Genomic DNA, 23,287 nt, shown 5'->3' on the forward strand with positions numbered 1-23,287 from the left:
AGATTCTTTCATTTCCTAAAAAATAATGAAAGGATTACCCCATAACATAAAAATACTCCTTGTCCATATTAATTGGAATCACTGGCTCAAGCATTTCCCTTTAGATCTCTGCCTTCGAGCAGCAGAGTGTGATCTGGTCATACGTAGAACAAAGCAATCTTTATGGTGTTGAACTTGATTCCTCTCTACTCCAATTCTCTCCACAGCATGTTAGCACTGTTATTGTCAATACACTAGGTCTCTTCTCATCACTTCCCTGAGGTCCATAGTTCCTCTTTGCTCCAGTTGTTCCCTATGAGAGCAAAAGTCCTTCCCATCTTTACTCACCTACCTCTTATCGTTCCTCAGGACCCACCTCAAGCAACACCTCTTCCAGGAATTCTTCCTTGAATTCCCAAGTTAAGCTAAGTGTGTCTCCACCATGTTCCTACAGCACTTCACACTTTGTCAATTTATCATAACAATTATCACATTATATTAGTACACACAGTGACACACAAGAACATACACACACACACAATTTTACTGTAAGCACTTTGAACAAATCCTTCTTAATTCCATGTCCTAGCAGAGTAGATGCTAAGTAATTGGTACACATAAGTTATTTATGAATATTAGCTGAACTGATACAAATGAAACTTTCTAAATTAGATGAAGACTACACCTAAAACTAAAATTGTAGAAGCAGAAATTATATGTAGCAAATCAGTACATTAAAAATAATTTATATAAATATACAACTCTACTCAACCTTACTTGATAATAAGCCAACGGAAAGAGGAAAAAAACAAAAACTAGTACATTATTGTATATAAAATGCTAACAATTTAAAGAAATAAAATAACTTAAAGTATCATTTCATAAGATCTAACAAAAATAACAAAACCTAAATTTGGCAGAGTTCTGCTACTATGTCCATTTGTCATGCAACACGTCATAGGTGGTTCTAAAATTTCATTCTGTTTCTCTGCAGGGAGAACTGTCAATATTTAATAAGGGCTGTAAGGATGGCCATATCCTTTGACCTAATAATTCAACCTCAGGGCATATGCTGTGAACAATGACCATCAGGCATAAACACTCACTGCCAGCACTAGGTCATGTTAGTGATCAGCTCTCCCATCATCCATCCCCTCAGGCGCCCAGTGTTTTGACATCATAAAAGAGGAGAGAAAAGAGAGAAAGAACTAAGAAAGGATATAAAACGCACAAATTCTAGAGATCTTTGTCATCCAAGTCTTCACAGCTAAAGTCATTTGATCCATCAAATGAAGCCATTTCTGGAAGAATACTGAAGACAAACGCAGCAGCAGTATACATACACACATACCTAGGTCAGTCACCCAGTCACAGCCCCCTTCTGCCCCCTCATTCTTTCCCAAAATCAAATATACATTTCCCTGATGATACATATTACAAAACAAACTCACTAAACCTCTCCTTGCAGTCATTTTCCATTCTCTTTACAAGAGTGCAGGATCCACTATTTTAATCATAGTGACATTTTGTTCCTGACAATGGTTTAAACTCAGTGACTTGTTGGCCCCAAAGATGTTTGGGACACCATCGTTTTCACCAGAATTACAACAAATTAATAAATGGCATCAAGAACTTATCTCTAGAGTAAACTCTATGAAGACAATGTCATTTCTTCATCAACTTTCTACACCTCACAGCAAAACTTTCTGTTTTCTACTTTTACTTCACCAAAATTATCTGTAGCAATTACTTTCATTTAAATTTTAGCACAATGACTGGATTCACCAAAATGTTTTCGGCCTACGTACGATCTGACTGACTATGTTATTTGTGACTGAAATTTCCTTTATGGACATCCTGCTACAAAGTCAAATTTTTCCTCAACAGATGATAGTTTTAGTTTTCGCTTTTTTGATTTTCTTAGTTAAGTCATGTGAAAAAATGAGAAAGAGATGAAGGGGAATAGGAAGAGAAATACAAATGGAGAGAGAAAGAGATAAGGAGAATGATAGAGAAACAGCACAAACAAAAATTAAGTGATCTCTCTCTTTTCCTCTTCCTCTTTCTGAATATCTCAGTCCACAAGGCACAGGGCCAAGCACAAGGTAGGCATTCACACTCGGGTGGGAGGCTGGGCACCAGTGACCCAGTGCAATGTGTTAGGATCACACAGTGTAAGGAGGACATGTCTACTGGAGGAAAGCTTGGTGTTGGATGTTGGAGTCCAAGAGGAGTGGGAAGGCATCCATGTGGGGCCATGGGGTTGGCCTAGAGCAGGAAGCTAGAACCCTAATGGAGTAAGAAATGCAATGTCATTGTGGGAAGAGGGTAAAAGAAGAAATGCAAGAGTGGTTACACACAGGGGGAACTGATCAAATAAGTAAATATATTAAAGATAATGGGAGCTGGATTTCTCACTATCAGAGGAGTGAAGGACCAATATGGAAAGCGAGAAAACTAGAATGAACTCTGTGATAATGGATGGAAATGGAGATATTGGTGTGAATTAATGATTTTCAATATATACAGTGCAATACAGAACTACAGATGTAAAAATAAGTACATACATACATACATACTTATAGTCCCTATCTCTGTACACTAACACGGCCTAGGAGGAGTATAATGTCAATACCAATAAGCACACCTAGCACCCAGATCCTGGTTTCTAAATAATATTCTTCACTAAAAGGAACCAGGGCTTCTTGGAGGAATGGCTGATTTCAGAGCTGTGACATGATGAGTTTGGAACACATTGCTGTGCCATGAAGCAAGAAAATGCTCAAAGAATATTAGAGACATGTCAAAAAGACAAAGAAGTCATACTGAACAGGCTACCACTGGCCAAATCTGGGACAATTTGACCATCAAAACAAATAATGATAGCAAGATACAACCCACTACATTAAATGGAAATCGTAAGTCCATACTGATAAGTATATCAATGAAAAAATTGAAAGTTTGATGAGTAATAGGATATTTACATAGTTTTAAAGTATCTCCTCCACAAACTACCTATGAATTACAAAGGATAAAAAGTACAATAGAAAAGATTGGCAGTCATCGCCTAAATTGTGGTCAAAGTAAACATCACAGTAAAGGGACAAAACAAAATCATGAGCCAACTGAAGGGATATGACAACAATACAGAATCACCTCTATGAAATTCCTGCCAAGGAGGTAAAACCTGAATCTAATAATGAGGAAACATCAAATAAACCCAAAATGAGGGACATTCTACAAAATAACTAGCTTGTAATCTTCCATATTATAAAGGTCATGAAAGTCAAAGAAAGACTGAGGAACTACTCCAGATTGAAGAGATTAAAGAGACATGACAATTAAATGCAATGCATGATTCAGGAAAGAATCATTTTGCTAGAAAGGACACTATTGGGACAAATGGAGAAATATGAATAGGGTCTGAAGCAATTATTATATTAATGTTAACTTCCTGATTTTAATGGTTATACGGCGGTTATGTGGAGGAATGTCCTTGTTTGTAGGAAATACTCACTAATGTATTCAGGGGTGATGGGATATCATGTCTTCAACTTACTCTCAAAAGGCTCAGGGAAAAATAGCTCTTTGCACTCTTAAAAGAATAAAATAAATATCAAGATACACTATAGCCCCTCCAATTTACTAAAAGTGGGATCAAAATGTCCTGCTTCATATATAGTAAGAAGAAGAAGGAAGAGTCTATCTATTCCCCCTTGCAAATTGTCATTCATTGTGGTTACAACTCCAGAGAATTATCTAATAGTCAGGTGGGCCCAGCCACCTATAGAATGCAGCTCCCAACCAATACGCCCAGCACCCTGCTAGAAGGGAGAAGGGGTTACAGCATGCTGATGCCTTCAGCCCTTGGGTAGATTAGATGAGTCTCTGGATAGCTTTAGCTAGAAGATTTCTAGTCCTTATATAATATTACAATTTTCTATTTATGCTATATTGTGAAAAAAGATTAAAAATAATGCCACAGAATATACCAGATATAGGAAGGCTCAACACATATATTCTTCACCCCATCCCTCAGAAAAAATTTTGCTCTTGAACAGTCACAGATGACAGTTAAGTACTACTTGGTAGCACTAATGAACAACAGTACTTAAAATCATCTTAATAAAGCACTGAAACAACACATCTGCCATAAAAATATAATTTATTTACCTGTTGAATTAAAGAGGATTATATAAAAGGGTTCATCTGTTTCTGGGATATCATCCTCATTAATGAATACAGATATGTTCTGCTCTCTACTTCCGACTGCAAACACAAGTGTTTCTCCTTCTTCAATGGGAACAAAGTCGCCCTCGCTTGCGGTAGCCTTCCCATCCATGGTAGCATATTGGACAGTGCAAGCAACATCAACAGATCCATTTCTGAGAACTATAAAGTCAGCAGTCTCACCTTCCTGAACCCTTACTACACGAGGTTCTGAAATATTCAAAAGAAAAGAAGGAACATGTGAGCTCCTCTGATTCCATCTACATATTTTCAGATCACTTTACCTTTCCCCCTGCTCCCCACAAGAAATGCCCTCCACTCAGTCTTTGCTTGAAGATTCAGTTCTGGTCCCAACTCCTACATGAGGCCTCGTCTGTTTATTTCAAGTCAATGGCCTTCCTCTTGCCTTAATTCCCATAAAATCCATTGTCTTTAACACGCAATTTATCAGTAAATTACATACTATCTGAAATCCTCTGCCTACCATTTCATACACCTCATTTCCCTATTTAGACTATAAGTTCCTTGAGTACAGGCCCAGACATCTTAAGTTTTATTTTTGCCACAGCAGTTAGCAGAAGGTTGAACCTAGGACAAATTCATTAAGCACATCTTAGCTGAAGGTTAAGAACATGACTCAATAAAATTAAAGAGGTTGAAAAGATTCCTGTAATTGTAAATTGGACAGCTTACAATAAGAGTTTAAGAAAGAATTAGACACCAATTAAGTCTCATAAATAAAACTAAAAGATGTCTCTGGTGGCAAAAGACAGTTCTAAAGAAAGCATTAAAGTGAGAAAAACAGGTAAACCTTAATTTTTACGTCCATTAAATAGTAATTATAGTAAGTGACCATGCATTAGGTACAAAACCCAGATGCTGAACTGTCCATACTGTGTAATGGAAAAAAAGATCATATGGAATAGTGTTATTTTCTGCACAAAGGAAAGAAAATACCTTGGAGCTTGAACAGTATTTCTTTTCTTTGTCCTTTAGAAGATCTTTAAAAATATTTGTTAAAATATCAAATAGATCAAATAGTGATCGTCCAAACAAATCATGAAATCGTATTTAAATAAGCACCACTTGCGCTTTATCAAAAATGTTCAGTTAAAAAAATTATTGAAAATATATATAAATACTGTTCAAGAAAGATGTGAACTCACTCAAATAAGAGAGCAATACCACCTGCAAAATAAATGGGGTCATCGTTTCTTCTAATCCTCAGAGTTGCAGCGGTTTTATTTCCTATCTTAGCTCCTCCGGTGGCATTAAGTAGGGTAATGGTAAATTCCTCCATTTCCTCTGGAATCTTTTGGAAAATGTTACACATATTTTAAGTCAGGTGATTTGTATAAATAATTGCACTATATATTCCTACATTATTTTTTATGTTTTTCAAAGAAAGCTCTATAGGGAGCGACGTCAGCATCATAGTGGAGTAAGCTCTTCCCTTAGACTCTCCCCCATAAGATAAAACAAAAAGGACATTCATAAACCAAAATGGACATTCACGCAACACAAAAGACATCTGAGAAACTCACACAGCAATGCACCTGAAGATGGAGGTGCAGGACCCCCCAGGAGGAAGTGGAAGGAGGTAAGGGGATCTCCTCTCCCTCTCCAGCAGAGACCTAGGGTGGGGGACTGTGCAGCACAGCTCTGAGAGGAGAGGGGGGAGGGGCAGCTCACCATGGGAATGCCTTCACTCTCTGAATTGCCTACCAGCTGTGGAAAAGCTCCACACAGAGGAGGCTAAGCTATTGCAGGGGTGTCATCATCAAGCCAGCAACCAAGGAGGGCAGATAGCAAGGGCAGAGCAAGAACACCCTAGGATCATGAACATGAAGGAAAGTGCCCCTCCCTCTGCCCAGCACACCAGCTCGGCAGGTCGGCCAGAGCAAGGGCCCCCATCAGAGCACATGCACATACCTTAGTAAAGCAGCAATTGCAAGTGGGCAATCACAGACGGGCCCTGTCAGCATAGATTCCAAAGGATAGGCACAGATGCCAGAGATTGCAGCATGCTCATAATACACAGCCACTGCCCCCCTTCCACAGTGGTGGCAGGTGGAATCTGTCAGGAGATACTACCAGTATATGAAGGTACAAATCCACACCATCAAATAATATGGGGAGGTATATTAATACTCAAGACCAGAAGGAAAATGACAAGCACCCAGAAAACAATCCTAAAGGCACAGAAATTTACAATCTAAATGACAGTAAATTCAAAATAGCCATAATAAAAAAACTTAATGAGATACAAGAAAATTCGGATACTTAGTTCAATGAAACCAGGAATAAAATTAATGAACAAAGGGAATTCTTCACAAAATAGATTGAAACTATACAGAAAAACCAATCAGAAATATTGGAGATCAGAGACACAATAAAGAAAAATCTGGAGTCCTTTAATAACAGAGCTGATATTATGGAGCAAAGAATTAGCAATCGGGAGTAGAGAAATATAGAAATGCTTCAGATGGAGGAGGAGAGAGAACTAGGACTAAAAAGAAATGGAGAAATTCTCCAAGAAATATTCGACTCAATTAGGAAATGCTACATAAAGACTATATGTACTCCAGAGGGAGAGGAGAGGGAAAAAGGAGCAGAGAACTTGTTCAAAGAAATAATAGCTGAGAACTTCCCAAACCTGGGGAAGGAGCTGGAATTACAAGTAAAAGAAGCTAACAAAACTCCTAATGACATCAATGTAAAAAAGACCTTCTCCAAAGCATATAGTAGCAAAACTGGCAAAAGTCAGTAATGACAAAGAAAAAGCATTAAGGGCAGCAAGGGAGAAGAAAATAACTTACAAAGGAACCCCTATCAGGTTTTTGGTAGATTTCTCAGTAGAAACCTTACAGGCTAGGAGAGAATGGAATAATATATTCAAAACTCTGAAAGACAAAAACTTCCAGCCAAGAATACTCTATCCAGCGAAAATATCCTTCAGATATGATGGAGAAATAAAAACTTTCCCAGATAAACAAACACTGAGGGAGTTCATCACCACAAGACACCCCCACAAGAAATGATCAAGGAGGCCCTCATACCTGAAAAAAAAAAGTTTACAAAGTCTTGAGCAAGGAGATAAATAGGCAGACATAATTAGAAAACGGCAGCTCTCTATCAGAAAAGGTTATCAATCACTTAATTATAACATTAAAGATAAAGAGAAGGAAAATATCAAAAATAACTATAATCATGTCATTTTAACCACAAACTCACAACACAAAATGGAATCAGTTGTGACAACAATAACTCGGAAGAGGAAGAGGACAGGGATGGAACCTACTTAGACTAAAGAAATGAGTCTATCAAAAAATGGATTATATCACCTACGAGATTTTTTTATACAAACCTCACTCTAACCACTAAATAAATAATCAGAAGAGAGACACAAATGGTAAATACTGCGAAAATCATCACAGAGAACTACCAAATGGAATTGGCAGTCTGAAATAGACACAACAAGAAACAAGGAAAATACAGAACCACTGGAAAACAAGTGATAAAATGGCAGCATTAAGCCCTCACACACCAATAATCACTCTAAATGTAAATGGATTGAATTCTCCAATCAAAATGCTGCCTCCAGGAAACATCTCAGCTCTAAAGACAAACACAGGCTCAGATTAAAGGGATGGAAGATAATACTCCAAGCAAACAAAAGAAAGCAAGTGTTGCCATACTTATATCAGACAAAGTAGACTTCAAGATAAAAAAAGGCAATAAGAAACAAAGAGAGGCAGTATATAATGAGAAAAGAGACACTCCACCAAGAAGATATAATACTTATATATGCACCCAACACAGGAGCACCAAAGTACATAAAGAAACTATTAAAAAATCTAAAAGGAGATATTAACAGCAACACAATAATAGTAGGGGACCTTAACACCCCGCTTACATCAATAGATAGATCATTCAGACAGAAAGTCAACAAGGAAACACTGGAATTAAATGAAGAACTAGACCAGATGGACTTAACAGACACATATAGAACACTCCATCCTAAAACAGCAGAATACATTTTCTTCTCAAGCGCACATGGAACATTCTCTAGAATAGACCATATGGCAGGAAACAAGGCAAGCCTCAACAAATTTGAGATCAAAATCACATCAAGCATCTTTTCTGACCATAATGCTATGAAACTAGAAATCAACTACAAGAAAAAGCTGAGAAAGTGACAAATATGAGGAAACTAAACAACATGCTACTGAACAACCAATGGATCACTGAAGAAATTAAAGGAGAAATCAAAAAATAGCTGGAGAAAAATGAAAATGAAAATACACAATACCAACCCATATGGGATGCAGCAAAAGTGGTCCTAAGAGGGAAATTCATATCAATACAGGCCCACCTTAACAAATAAGAAAAATCTCAAATAAGCAATCTTAAACTACACCTAACAGAATTAGGAAAAAAAAAAAAAAAGCCCAAAGTCAACAGAAGGAGGGAAATAATAAAAATTAGAGCAGAAATAAATAAAATTGAAACTAAAAAAAAAGTAGAAAGTATCAATGAAACTAAGATCTGGCTCTTTGAGAAGATAAACAAAATTGACAAACCCTTAGCCAGACTAAGAAAAAAAGAGAGAAGGCTCAAATGAATAAAATTATAAATGAAAGAGAAGAAATCACAATGGATATCACAGAAATACAAAAGATTATAAGAGAATACTATGAAAAACTATATACCAACAAATTGGACAATCTAGAAGAAGTGGATGAATTCTTAGACTCATACAACCTCCCAAAAGTGAATCAAGAAGAAATAGAGAATCTGAATAGAATAGTCACAAGTAAAGAGACTGAAACACTAATCAAAAACCTTCCAAAAAATAAATGTCCCATACCAGATGGCTTCTCTGGAGAATTCTACCAAACATTCAAAGAAGATTTAATATCTATCCTTAAACTATTCCAAAAAGTTGAAGAATATGAAATACTTTCTAACACATTTTACAAGGCCAACATCACCCTGATCCCAAAGCCAGAGAAGGAAAACACAAAGAAGGAAAATTACAGGCCAATATGGCTGATGAACATAGATGCAAAAATCTTCAACAAAATATTGGCAAATCAAATACAGCAATATATTAAAAGGATCATACACCATGGACAAGTGGGATTTATCACAGGGACACAGGGATGGTTCAACATCCACAAATCAATCAATGTGATACACCACATTAACAAAATGAGGAATAAGAATCACATGAGCATCTCAATGGATTCAGAGAAAGCATCTGACAAGATCAAACATCCATTTATGATAAAAACTCTCAATAAAATGGGTATAGAAGGAAAGTACCTCAGCATAATAAAGGCCATTTATGACAAACCCACAGTCAACATCATACTCAACAGGGAAAAACTGGAAGCCACCCCTCTGAGAACAGGAACAAGACCACAGTGTCCACTCTCACCACCCTTATTCAACATAATACCGGAGGTTTTGGCCAGACTGATTAAGCAAGAAAAAGAAATAAAGGTATCCAAATTGGCAAGGAAGAAGTGAAACTCTCGCTGTTGGCAGATGATATGATTTTATATATAGAAAGCCCTAAAGAATCCATCAGAAAACTATGAAAAATAGTCAACAACTACAACAAACTGCAGGGTACAAAATCAACTTACAAAAATCGGTTGCATTTCTATACACTAATAACAAACTAGTGGTAACAATTCCATTTACAATCACAACAAAAAGAATAAAATATCAAAGAATAAATTTAACCAAGGAGGTGAAAGACCTATGCAATGAAAACTATAAGACATTATCGAAAGAAATCAATGATGACACACAGAAATGGGAAGATATTTCATGCACACAGACTGGAAGAATAAATTTAGCTAAAGTGTCCACACTACCTGAAGCAATCTACAAATTCAGTGCAATCCAAATCAGAATCCCAATGACATTCTTCAGGGAAATAGAAGAAAAAACCCCAAAATTCTTACTGGTCAACAAAAGACTCCAAATAGTTAAAGCAATCCTGAGAAAAAAAGGAACAAATCTGAAGGAATCACAATCCCTCTCTTCAAAATATACTACAAAGCTATAGTAATCAGAACAGCCTGGTACTGGTACAAGAATAGGTACACAGATGAATGGAACAGAATTGAAAGCCTAGAAATAAAACCACATATCGACAGACAGTTAATCTTGGACAAAGGGAGCTAAGAACATGCAATGGAGAAAGGAAAGTCTTTTCAATAAATGGTGTTGGGAAAAGTGGACAGTCACATGCAAAATAATGAAAGTAGACCATTATCTTACACCATATGCAAAAATTAACTCAAAATGGATCAAAGACTTGAAGGTAAGACATGAAACCATAAAACTCCTAGAAAAAGCAGCACACTCTTTGACATCGTCTTAGAAGCATCTTTTCAAATACCATGTCTACTGGGGAAAGGGAAACAAAAGAAAAAACAAACAAGTGGGACTTCATCAGACTAAAGAGCTTCTGCAAGGCAAAGGAAACTAGTAACAAAATGAAAAGACAACTCACCAACTGGGAGAAAATATTTGCAAATCATATATCCAACAATGGTTCAATCTCCAAAATATACAAAGAACTTACATAACTCAAAAAAAAAATTTAAAAATGGGCAGAGGATCTGAACAGATATTTTTCCAAAGAATATATACAAATGGCCAATAGGCACACAAAAAGATGTTCAACATCACTAATCATCAGAGAAATGCAAATCAAAACTATACTAAGGTATCACCTTACACCCATTAGAATAGCTATAATCACCAAGACAAAAAATAACAAATGTTGGAGAGGCTGTGGAGAAAAGGGAACCCTCATACACTGTTGGTGGGAATGCAAACTGATGCAGTCACTATGGAAAACAGTATGGAGATTCCTCAAAAAATTAAAAATAGAACTACCATATGGCCCAGCTATCCCACTACTGGATATTTATTTAAAGAACTTGAAATCAACAATTCAAAGAGACTTATGCATCCCTATGTTCATTGCAGCATTATTCACAACAGCCAAGACATGGAAGCAACCCAAGTGCCCATCAACTGATGACTGGATAAAGAAGATGTGATTACACACACACACACACACACACACACACACACACACACACACAATGGAACACTACTCAGCCATAAAAAAGGACAAAATCATCTCATTGGTAACAACAAGGATGGACCTTGAGGGTATTATGTTAAGCAAAATAAGCCAGAGGAAGACAAACACCATATGATTTCACTCACAAGTGGAAGATAAACTAACATATGGACAAAGAGAACAGATTAGTGGTTACCAGAGGGGAAGGGGGTTGGGGAGTGGGCATAAGGGGTAAAGGGGCACGTTTATATGATGACTGACAAATAACAATGTACAACTGAAATTCCACAATGTTATAAACTATTATGACCTCAATAAAATAAAATTTAATTTTTTTCAAAAAGCTCTCTAATTATAGTACCAATGATCATTTTCATTTCTGAGGCAGAACCACTGAAAATCATTCAAGTAGGACTTAGACCAAAAGAAATATGTTAATGTGCATTCATCCAAACAGCCGCTTTATTTTGACAGACTACAAAATTAAATAGATACAGAGATATTTTGCCTTATATAAGCTAAAAATGAAAATACTATATAGCTCATATTATTTCTTTAAGAAAATGGGGAAAACATTGTTTATAAGGTAAAACACGGAACAGAAAAATAACTTTTTGACACATTTAGAACAGAGTTCAAAATAGTAAGGAAAACTCAGGTAGCTCTCAAAGGTCCCTTACAAACCTTACTGAAGTTTTACCTAAGTGATAAAGACCTCACTCCCGTGTCCTACCGAGAGGAGATTCCCTACATCTCTGAGCCTAAATGAATCCCCAGGTAGGCATTCTTTCTCTTTCATTTCACCCATGTGAGCTGGTCTTCTCCTCATCCCAAAACGGAAGAGTGTTGGAATTTTGTCTCTCGAGGGACAGGTTTGAAGGAAAGGAGACGGGCTTCCATAGCTGTTCGAAAAAGCACAGCTCTCCTCAGAAAGGTCCTCTTCTCATTGTTACTAAGTTCTTTCTCTTGTAAGACGAACACCATACTGGATCCATGATCCATCTGGCCCAGTGTCCTGATTCTGAGAGTGCACCATAAGGTGCTTGGTTGATGGGGCCCTTGTCTTTAAAGGGTCTAAGTACAAGCCAAGCGCTTAACCTCTCCCACAAGTGTGAGCCCCGATACTAGACACCTACGCAGTGTCACTGTCAGTTCTAAGAGTTAAAAATGCCTTCAGGGGTACCAAAAAATAATATTTCTCTTTTGGCTTACAGTCAATTATTGTCATACTTGACTTCTTTAAAAACATACTAACATAACAAAATACGTCACCAGATGTTTAATTGTTTAACAAAAAATAATTACCAAGCAATGACAACAAGTAAAGAGAGAGTTATATATGCAACATTTACCTCATCTGGAAGGGAGTAAACGGTGATATGTTTTAAAAATTCCTGATCTCCAAAGAAAATAGTCCCTTGGACAGGAAACACATCTTGTGTAAAGTCTGGACTAACCACCCATGATGCACTAACATGACCAAAGTTGCCTCGATTTCTTATTACACCATAAACAGCTGTGAAATACAAATGTGCATAATATATAGGAATATATGTTAAACAATTTTAAAACAATGAGTATAGAAATGGCTTAAATAAGCGAAAGTAAAAATAAGACTTTTTTTTAAAGATTGGCACCTGAGCTAACATCTGTTGACAATCTTCGTTTTTTGTTCGTTTTTTTTTTTCTTCTTCTTCTTCTCCCCAAAGCCCCCCAGTACATAGTTGTGTATTTTAGTTGTAGGTCCTTCTGGTTGTGCTATGTGGGACACCGCCTCAATATGGCTTGATGAGCAGTGCCATGTCCACGCCCAGGATCCAAACTGGTAAAACCCTGGGCCGCCAAAGTGGAGCGTGCAAAAGTAACCACTCAGCCACAGGGCTGGCCCCAAGACCTCTTTTTAATAAAAAGAAATTATTTGTTTAGCCCGGCCTCCAAGGTACGCATAGAAATGTATTAGTCTAGTCCTCCGTCTGTAGGTATACCATTGATAAAATAAATGGACCCGATCTTTTCTATCACTTTTTGGGATTTTAAGTCATTCAGCACAGGGAACAGAATGGTGACGAATTAGGTCCACCTATCATAAAGTCCTACAAGGGTATTTGCTGAAGGCAGCCACAGGAAGCTGCACACTCCAACGTGGTGTGCTTACCCAAACAGACACTGCTCTGGAAATCAACCACTGCGCTTCTCATTTCAGGCCACTACGACAGTCCCTAGCAGTAACTCTGAGTTTTCAAGTTTTTCCTCTTTGACTTGACTCATTCTTAAGTGTTTGAGTTCCACAGCATATGGTGAATTGAAATAAAAATATAACTGAAGAGAGGCCAGCTTGGTGGTACAATGGTAGAGTTCACAAGCTCTGCTTCAGCAGCCTGGGGTTCATGGGTTCAGATCCCCAGCACGTACCCACCCACCACTCATCAAGCCATGCAGAGGCAGCATCCCACATACAAAATAGAGGAAGATTGGCACAGATGTTAGCTCAGGGACAATCTCCCTCAAGCAAAAAAGGGGAGGCTGGCAACAGATGTTAGCTCAGAGCCAATCTTCCTCACAAAAAACAAATAAATAAATAACTGAAGACAGTACCATCACAATACTATGTAAAAAATAAAAATAGCAATCTTAAATATGATTTCTTAAAAACACCAAGTTCTGCACTATATGTCATTTCTAAGACAGATGGACAACTAAAAATAACTATTTATTAAAGAAATGAACTAAAAAGTGATTCACTTCCTCTTCAGTAAACAGTAATAGGATGTAAGAAGCAGAACAAATTACCACTATAGGTATCATCTCCTTTGCTTTCATTTATCATAACAATTAGATCATCAGAAACAAATTCTATAATCCCATGAGGATCATCATTCTTTAGAATCGTTATGTTGACAACTGTAGCACTTCCCAACTTGCTTTCTCGTTCACCATGGCTGCTGAGGACCACCCAGTACTGTTCATCCAACTGAAATGAACATGTCAAATTAGGAAAAACACAAAGTTGAAATCTTCAGAGCAAATAAAAATATATATATTCAAAAATAGTAATACCCTCAATTTTTCAGAGACATACTGGTAATTCACTGAAAGGACAAAAGAGCTGATGTTATTTCTTAAAAAAATTTTTAACATTCTCCCATCAGTGAAGAGAGATTATCAGACATAAGCATACATTATCCAAAAAGGGAAATGATAAACCATGATACTATACTAAAATATTAAGACTGTACCTTATCACTGATGATCTAGTCATTTAAACTGAGTCAATAAAATAAAAGTAATTTAAAAGTTACAAATATATTGGTGCGCAAACACAATGAAACAATATCTGGTCCCATTAATATAAAACAAATTTATTTCCCTTAAAAAAGTAATTTTACAGAAAAACGTCTTCAGTTGAAAACCATATTATTAAAAGTTCAATCAATGCAGATTACATAAAATAAGGCTTAACATAAACAAAGCTAACAGGAGATGAAAACTGATCACACACAGAAAGTTTCATATTTTTGGTACTTCTTTATGTAGGACAAACATACACCATTCAAATCTGAATGAGTCTTACCTTGTTTTTTTCATTTTCAAACATAAGTACTTCTAAATTCATTCTTGCCCACTTCCTTTCCTATGGCTCCTTGCCAACGTTCGAATTCTTTATATTCATAACATACTAGATACTATCAAAAGCACAAGGAAAAAATAAAATCCCGTACCTCTGGTATCCCATCCAGTCTTGTCAGCAAGGTGATCACAATCTCCCTTTCCCCAGGTTTAAATTCCAGCACCCCTGTGTTTCCATAGAATTCATTGCTCTCTCCTGGCTCTACGCAGTAGCGTAGAAACTGCTCGACCAGAGCTCCCCGGGATCGAGTGATGTGGAGTTCTACAGACTCTCCTTCCTTAAAAAGGAAATCCACAAGCGTTCAAATCCTCTGAGCTCCTTCTGCAGTTCTGAGTCTATAAGAGACTGGAGTTTCCTTATACTTACTTTTATAACATAGGGTCCTCTGGAAGCAGGAGAAAATTCAAAAACTCCCCCAGGATCATCATTTTCCAAAATAATTAGCTCACGGCTGGTATATCCAGATTTCAGCACTTGATTTTCCACATTGACCCTGGAGAAATCAGTGGGGAAAAGGCATCCGCTACCTATGGTCTTTCTTCCGAATTTTGCAGATTTATTTACTCCAGATAATGAATATGAAGGTTATTAGGAGTTAAAACTTAAATTGAATTTAAGTGTATTAAAATCACTTAAGATCAAAACAGTTTTACTCATAACATTTATGAAAGAACTTCTTTTTCTGAATTCATTATATCAGAATATCAGTAAATATCTTTGATATTTGACTGGAACCAAACACTGCGTATGTATGCCAAAAATATAGTAATCAAAGGTTGTAAATATATTTTTATAAAACATCAAATTTACAGCTTTGTTTCCAGTTTTAGAAAAATTGCATTTGTAACATGTCATTAGAAAATACATTTAAATAAAATTGTTCTAACTTTACATACACTTGAATTTTTTCAAAAACTCATTACATAAGATTATACTAACTGACTAAAAGTTGGATAACTGCATGGGCTAAAGCAAGCCACGCTGATCAAAAACAAATAAAATTATGCTTAGATTTTAGAAGTATTTTGTGACCTTTCATATGATTCTATTCATCTCAATATTAACCTCTTGCACTTTTTTTATTAGAAAAGAAAATGTAGGACATATGAAAAAAAGGAATAGAATAGATCTGAGATGCATGACACATTATAAAAATTTCTACACATATCTCAAAAGAACATATTAAAACTAGATGTTTTTTATTTCTGGTTTTTATGCCCCGTGCATAATTAGAATGATCAAAGGACTGGCACTGCAAGGCTCTGAGGGTTTAAAAGCCTGCGTGCTCTTTGAGAATTCTCAAGCCCGCAAGCTGCTCTAAACCTTTCCAAATGTCACTTTCTATTGAACCAAAAAGTACTCAAGACCAGACCTCAAAATCACAATGAAGCCACAATTAATATGTAGAAAGGACAGCTCGCTTCCTATCTAACAGAGAATCTGAATTAACATTCTTCCCTAGCTTTTGGAAATCTGACAACCAATACCTAGCACACTAGTGGCCACATAAGACATAGCCCAAATAATAGGACAGTTATTTGTTCTATTGTTAATGCAGTCATATGATTTTCATAGCAAATCTGTCCTCATTTCATTTACATCAATTTTTCATTAATTAAAATTTCCTACGTCCACATAAGCTAGGAGACAAGAAAACTGGATCAAAATATAAAATATAAAAATTCATTCTCAGCACTAAACAAATGAATTTATTTATAACCTTTCTTAAAATATACTACCTTATGTTAAAAAGGCAAACTTGAAAAATTCTTTATACAACAACTGAGAAAACACAGGCAAGAAATTGCTTAAATGCACTCAGAAACCAATGGAAGAGATAAGAGCACTGACTGCAAATTCTGTTAAAACTACAAGACTCATAAAAGATGTTAGGTAAGAATTTCACAAGCAAAGCACAATAATTGTTCCCCAGGTTATGTGTAAACTATAAGGAAAGTTAAAACTTTAAGTTCTTCAAAACATGTAATTACATTAATTCTGAAACTTTGAATCAGATATCTTAAATGCACTCAATTTAAAACCCTTACAGAAAAAATAAATACATTTCCTATAAGCCCCCCTTATCATTAGAAAATGAAACTACACACAAAGCATGCGCAGGCCGGGGACAGGCACAATTTCTCAAAACCTGTAGTCATGCAGAACAGCAGCCTCATCCAAAATAATGGCTTGCAAAGCAAAATGTTGAATCACTAAAAACCAGGCATTATTTTGTACACTTACCCAAAATACACAACAAATCTTTCAGTTTCTACCCTGTCAACACAGAAAGCAGCGTGGGAGGGGGAAAATGGAGACAAAGACACCATATGCCAAAATCTCAATACTGCTAGAAATTTAGATGGCAGCGCAAAAATAAAGCTAAAGGAACCCTTTCTTATTTTTCCCCCATCAACTAGTAATGTTCACTTTATGGGAACTCTGCACACTGGGTTCTTTGCTATTGACAAATGCTAGCAAGAGGTTCGGCAGTTCCCACTTAGGGAAGATGACCCCATGGCCAGCCAGCATGTCAAGACCCATTGAAGACATTCCTTTCCAGGCCTGCTCCAAGGCGCTGGGGCCTGCAAAGCCCGGTGCATGCTCATACACCACAGCAGCTGAGCAAATTTCACTCAGCCCGACTTAGAATTACTTAGTAGCTTTAATTAGGTTTTAAAAAAACAAAAACCTCCATCCTCAGGTCTAAAGCCAGTTGTTCTCTGAAAAAATAAATATCATCAGAGAAATACATACTCTTCATCATTTGCATAGGAATATACTCAAGAAGGCATAAAATATCAATACCTTTTAATTATAACAAATATTACTTAAAAATAACTTTATATCAGAAAATCTAAACACTTTTCCAAATCCCCAATTTACTGCATTTTCAAACTGCCTTAAAAACACATGTCAAAATATAAGGGCTTACTGCTTCACTTTTAAAGCCAAGTAACATTATCTGTAAATAAGGGGTTATATGAAAATTTTTTCTGAAATAAACTGGCATAATGAAACTGTTTCTGATTTAGGGAAAACTAAACAATAAAATATTTAACTGGTATGGTATTAAAAGCATCATAAATTATTTAGTAACAGGGCAATTTTTATCTCTATCCAGTTGAAATATAGAGAATTTGCATCTAAATTTAAGAGAAAATTATAAACTATATCACCATATAGTATCATCTTTTGTTGCAATGTTATATTGTAACTTATTGTACTCACATTTACTAGCATTCATTCATTCTTTCATTTCAGTTTTGTTAAAAATTTGCAAAATTGAGACAGGTTTTGATAAAATATGTTATTTCAAATCATAAATTTTATTCTCACATTCATTTAAATATGTCTTATAACACTCAAGTGTTATTTTCTCATTCTTATTCACGCACAATTGAGATAATACAAGTATGATCTACTTACTAATTAAAACATTTTAGTATAAATTTGAACTTCCTATATTTGAAAAGAGAGAAACCAATCACTTCTAAAATTCTCTGCTCCACTCTTTGTTACTTCCTTGTGTACCATTTTCACCCATCGGAAAGAGAGAGGGAAAAAAACACCCAAAAAGTATATCTAATTAATTTCAAAAGTTTACACGGTAAGGTTAAAAAACTGACTATTTTGAAAGAATATGAAGAATAGTCACTTGAACTTAGAGAGGTATAATTTAAATCATTCTTCAAACATTTAGTTCAGAGCAGAAACTCTTAGCTGAGCTAACAAAGTTTCTACAAATTGCTACATCTTTGGTTTATAATTGCTGCTCATTTTTCTTTAGGTTTTTTTTTTGTGTCCACTGATTTAATAAGTACGCAAACATAAAGAAAAAAGCACAAGCGAAAAAATAATAATTTTCAGTGTACATTTCATTACATTTCACTGATTTTTTTCCATCACACGAAATAGCTTTCTTAAGAGTTAATGTAAAATATATATTAAAACCATAAGTCATTTAGACAGTGTGTGTGTGTATGTTGTATTTGGTTTTCACTTTTTGATTTTTTTGTCTGCCTATTTTGTTGTTGTCTTGTGTTGTTTTACTTTTCATGTAAAAAAAGGAACTAAACATAACGTGGTTCTGAAAGCAAACAAAATTAACAGTGGACATTCAATAAATATGTTCCCTAAATTCTGCACTTTTCTTTCACAGAAAAATAAAAAACAACTCATCACATTTATGAAATGTGTTTACATAAAACACCTAGAAAGAAAAACCTACAAGAGGCTGATAGTAAAGTATAGAGAAGACTAGGGGTTACATAAGTTAATTATTACTTAATACTTCAGTCCTGATTAATATAGTACAAAATAACTCCTACTGAATTTATCTGTGAATTTTACTGTTTCTAAAATATGAATTTTGCAAAGCCTTCAGGTCACACTAACCTTCTTTAATATGTATCAACCGTAACATAAAGAGACCTGTAGTCAATAAGCTTAGTTTCAATTTTTTTAAAAATTAACATCAATTAAACACAGTATATTTTTTTTCATTTTTGGACGGATTTTCTAAATTACTGAAAAAAAAACCTCTCTTTGAGAGATTGTGATATTGTCTTAATATAAATTACTCACTGAAAAATGTTAAGTATATCCTTATTACTACTGAAAAATATCCCTTAAATTTATATTATTTTTGATTCTCTGGAAAATAAGTATTATTTAACACTTAAATTCAATGTAAAAAGAGAATTTCATTATCTGAAGATTAACGCCTTCTTTTTACTGACTCAAAAAAGCTCTAATCCTTTCCCCAGTTGAAAATGAAGCCAGCAGAGCTGTTTGCTTACCCTAACATTTCAGATTTGTTGCTGCCTATTTTTTTATATAGCAACATATTAGCTATAGTTAAGATTTACCCGATATCTCCCACAAATTCTCTATGTAACGTTTCTTCACAATAAATAGCAGGGTAAAAGTTCACTATGTCATAATATCGATAGTCTAACCAGAAGCCATCAACATAGAATGGAAAAGCTCAGCGTAACGTTATCTACCCATTTTCTTTTTACTTTATGTGGAGAAAAGAATTCAAAAACAAAATTATTTCATAGAACTCAAACATACAAATGTTACTAAACATTGCCCAAATGGGTTAGTACCTGTCCAGAGAAAGCGTTACCGTCTCATTCATTTCCGGTATGTCATCAGCTTTGACAGTAATGTTGATTGTCGTGTCACTTTGCCCAGATAAAAACACAACAGAGCCATTAAAGGGACTTATGTCGTCCAGGGTCACTGCTTTTGAATTAAAGCCAGAGGGCTTCAAACTCCAATACACGGTAGCCTGGCCATCAGTTCCATCCCTATGTAACGGAATGTACACCTTATAAAAAGAAAAAAACAGAACAACTTATTCTGAAATATACGCTCATGAATCCAACAAGCTTTTCAGTTAGTGCGTGCACATCTTATTATATGAATATACGTATTCTGCATAGAGAAGCGAACTGTTAAATGACATTAAAAACACAACTGAACAAGCCTTCTCTTTAGCCATGAAAAAAACAAGATATAATTATTTTTTCATTAGTTGTTGCTAGTCAAATTTATCTATGAAATTGCCTCCACCCAAAAATATGCTTAACCTGGGATTTGTCTTAACAAAAGACAAATATTTTAAAAGCCAAAGAATTATAAAAAAACATGGAATAATTTGGCTAAAGAATAAATTTCCATCAGAGGGTCTCTGAAAAAGGGATTAATGTAATATCACAGTATAAACTGAAAAATAAACTGTTGTGATTAAAACTGTAAAATTATACGTTAGGTAAAATGCATCCTAAAGTGATAGGAAGAAATATAAGAAAACACTAAAATATAAGAATAAGGAATGTTTCTAACAGTAGAAACAAAATCAGATACTCAAATCATGGCTCTGGGTTACCCTGGGCAAGTTACTTAACCTCTCTGATCTCAATTTCTATATGTGAAATGAAGCTAGTGATTCCCTATTCACAAGTTTGTGATGAGGATTAGAGTGCCTCTCCATAGTACGAGCTAAATAAATGGAGGCTATTATAATAATTCTGAAACAGATTGTATTTGGTAGCTTTATTTAAGTGCAGTACATTTTAAATATACATAATGAAAGGATCACCGTAGATCATGATGAAGTTTTTTCAAACAAAGAATATAAATGAATACTTAACAGTAGATATGCTATTCTTTTTAAGCTTCTAAGACAGTATCCTCTTTGTTCCTTGCTCCTTAACATAGCCCATCTTGAAAAAAAGGGAAGCTGTTTTCCTCCCCAACCATTTTGCTACTTCGGCTAGCAACAGTCAGGGCTGGAGACTAGGGAGCAAAGGAACAGAAGGTTGGGCCCCTATCTTCCCCCCACCATCCCCCCACTGCCCAACCCCCAAGCCCCGACCCAGGGAGTCATGGGTCAACGTCCCCTGAGAGAGTGGGCGTGGCCCGGACTGTCCACGGAACAGAGAAAACAAGGAAATGCCCACTCTTCCAGCGGGTTCACAGGAGGAAGAGAATGCAGGTTCACGGGCCCAAAAGTTTTCCTAAAAGCCAATTTCCTCAAGAAAAAAATATGAAATAGTAACTTTACAGCTTTATAAGATAAATGAATAAAAACAATTCACTCTTTAAGAACAAATTAAATGCTTTATTTTTGTTTTTTAATTTTTAAAAGGAAACAATGTATTAAGAAAAATACAAAAACTCAAAACCATCTTGAAAAATGAAGCTTCTCTGCCAATATATAGGATCAAATACACAAACAAAGGACGTTGCAGTCACCATATTTTGACGTGAGGATTTGATAAAAACAATTCTCCTCATTCCTGATCTGAACCTCAACCCAATTTAAATCAAATCTACATGTGACAGACTTGGAGAGATGGGGTATTAGGGACAGACTGACTCAGGGAATGGTAAGGCTGAAGGTCAGAGCCATCCCAGATTGACGGTGGGAAAATTCAACCAGAGTGGGAGGAGGAGAGGGGTGCTGTATATGTGAGCATGCTTTTATGTGTGTGTGTGTGTGTGTGTGTGTGTGCGCAAAAATTTACCCATATACATAACATAAAATTCCTAAGATTTGACATTCCACAACTTTATTCACATCACCTCCACCACCAAGCAGAGGACTCAAGGCAGCCACCGCAAAGTCCTGCCCAAGGCAAACATGAGGAGTGCCCAGCCATGGAATAGGTCAAGGATAGCTGTGGTACCTATGACTTGGCCAATAAAAAAAAAAATTATGTTTGGCTTGATATCACTCTATCAAATATCATAGCAGTATTAAAAGCAGTCACATCAAAATATTCTTCTTTTGCTGTGAGCAATTAATTCTAATTTTATTCTACCAAATATGGCAAAAGTTGATAGACAATCACACACTCATCAGTTACTTACATCAAATTACATATTGAAGGCCTGCTGTAAACAGTGAAGCTTTTCAAGGTCTGTTAACTCTATAGGCTAACTCTACAAAAATAAAAAGATAGTGTCTGTACGTTATCTCAGACTCATTAGACCCCATCAAGCCTACTTACCACTTCAGCAGTGGAATCTTCTGGTTCATGCAAAATGATTGGAATATTGCTAATAAAGCCAATTTCTCCATTTGCAATTTCTGGAGTAACCACTAGAGAAATATTTCGGATTTTCCCAAATCTAGGACTTATAGGTGTGATTGGGGGAATTATGTTCACCAACTCCACAGTTTCCAACTACAACAAACCAAAAGAAAAAAAAAAAAAACATGATGAAAATTAAAAGAACAAAAATTTAAAACTAAAAAAAAAAAGTGTTAATTGCATGGAGAAAACAGGGTAAACGCCACCAATAACTTGGCAACTTCATTCTCCTCCTTCTTCATTCACCATCTTGTTTCAATCTCCTGCACTGGCTTCTTGAGTTCTTTCTGCTCCCCAGGTATTATTATTCCCCAGCGTTCTCCCTAGCCCTTCTTATAATTTCATACCCTCTCCCTAAATTCTCTGGATCTCTCTTTCAAATTCCAAGTCTTTATAACCAACTGCCACTAGATATGACATAGATGTCACACAGACAGCTTACAAATAGAACGTCCAAAATAGAAATCACTATCTCTGTTCCATGTCCTGTCATCACCATCATCCCCAGCACCTGCCTTTCTTCCTTGTTGCCTACATCCAACTACTCTGACGTTAAAGCTAAGTATCACAGAGCTGTCTACATCTCTTTCCTCTCTTCCACTGACCGACACCTTCGATCAGTCACCCACTCTCCTTCTCTGTCAGAGAAAATTCACCATCAGAAGACCATTAAGAACTCCAAATGTGACATAATGTTTAAAAAAATGCAACACACATAGAACATAT

General features: G+C 35.8%; 1 protein-coding gene across 1 annotated transcript in view; it reads right to left on the reverse strand.

The window, feature by feature from the left end:
* The window catches only part of ADGRV1 (adhesion G protein-coupled receptor V1), a 456,854-nt gene extending 434,005 nt beyond the window's left edge, over positions 1-22,849 (reverse strand). Inside the window, exons 1-10 of the mRNA XM_046668226.1 lie at positions 22,768-22,849; positions 22,478-22,654; positions 20,066-20,289; positions 17,196-17,228; positions 15,318-15,444; positions 15,043-15,228; positions 14,114-14,294; positions 12,676-12,839; positions 5,398-5,521; positions 4,153-4,419 (exon numbers count right to left, since the gene is read on the reverse strand). Of these exons, the coding sequence (XP_046524182.1) occupies positions 4,153-4,419; positions 5,398-5,521; positions 12,676-12,839; positions 14,114-14,294; positions 15,043-15,228; positions 15,318-15,444; positions 17,196-17,228; positions 20,066-20,289; positions 22,478-22,654; positions 22,768-22,803 (1,519 nt within the window). The 5' untranslated portion in view covers positions 22,804-22,849. The remainder of the gene's footprint in view (positions 1-4,152; positions 4,420-5,397; positions 5,522-12,675; positions 12,840-14,113; positions 14,295-15,042; positions 15,229-15,317; positions 15,445-17,195; positions 17,229-20,065; positions 20,290-22,477; positions 22,655-22,767) is intronic.
* Between the last annotated feature and the right edge of the window lie 438 nt (positions 22,850-23,287).

The sequence above is a fragment of the Equus quagga genome, chromosome 7 (assembly GCF_021613505.1).
Source record: "Equus quagga isolate Etosha38 chromosome 7, UCLA_HA_Equagga_1.0, whole genome shotgun sequence".
Lineage (NCBI taxonomy): Eukaryota > Metazoa > Chordata > Mammalia > Perissodactyla > Equidae > Equus > Equus quagga.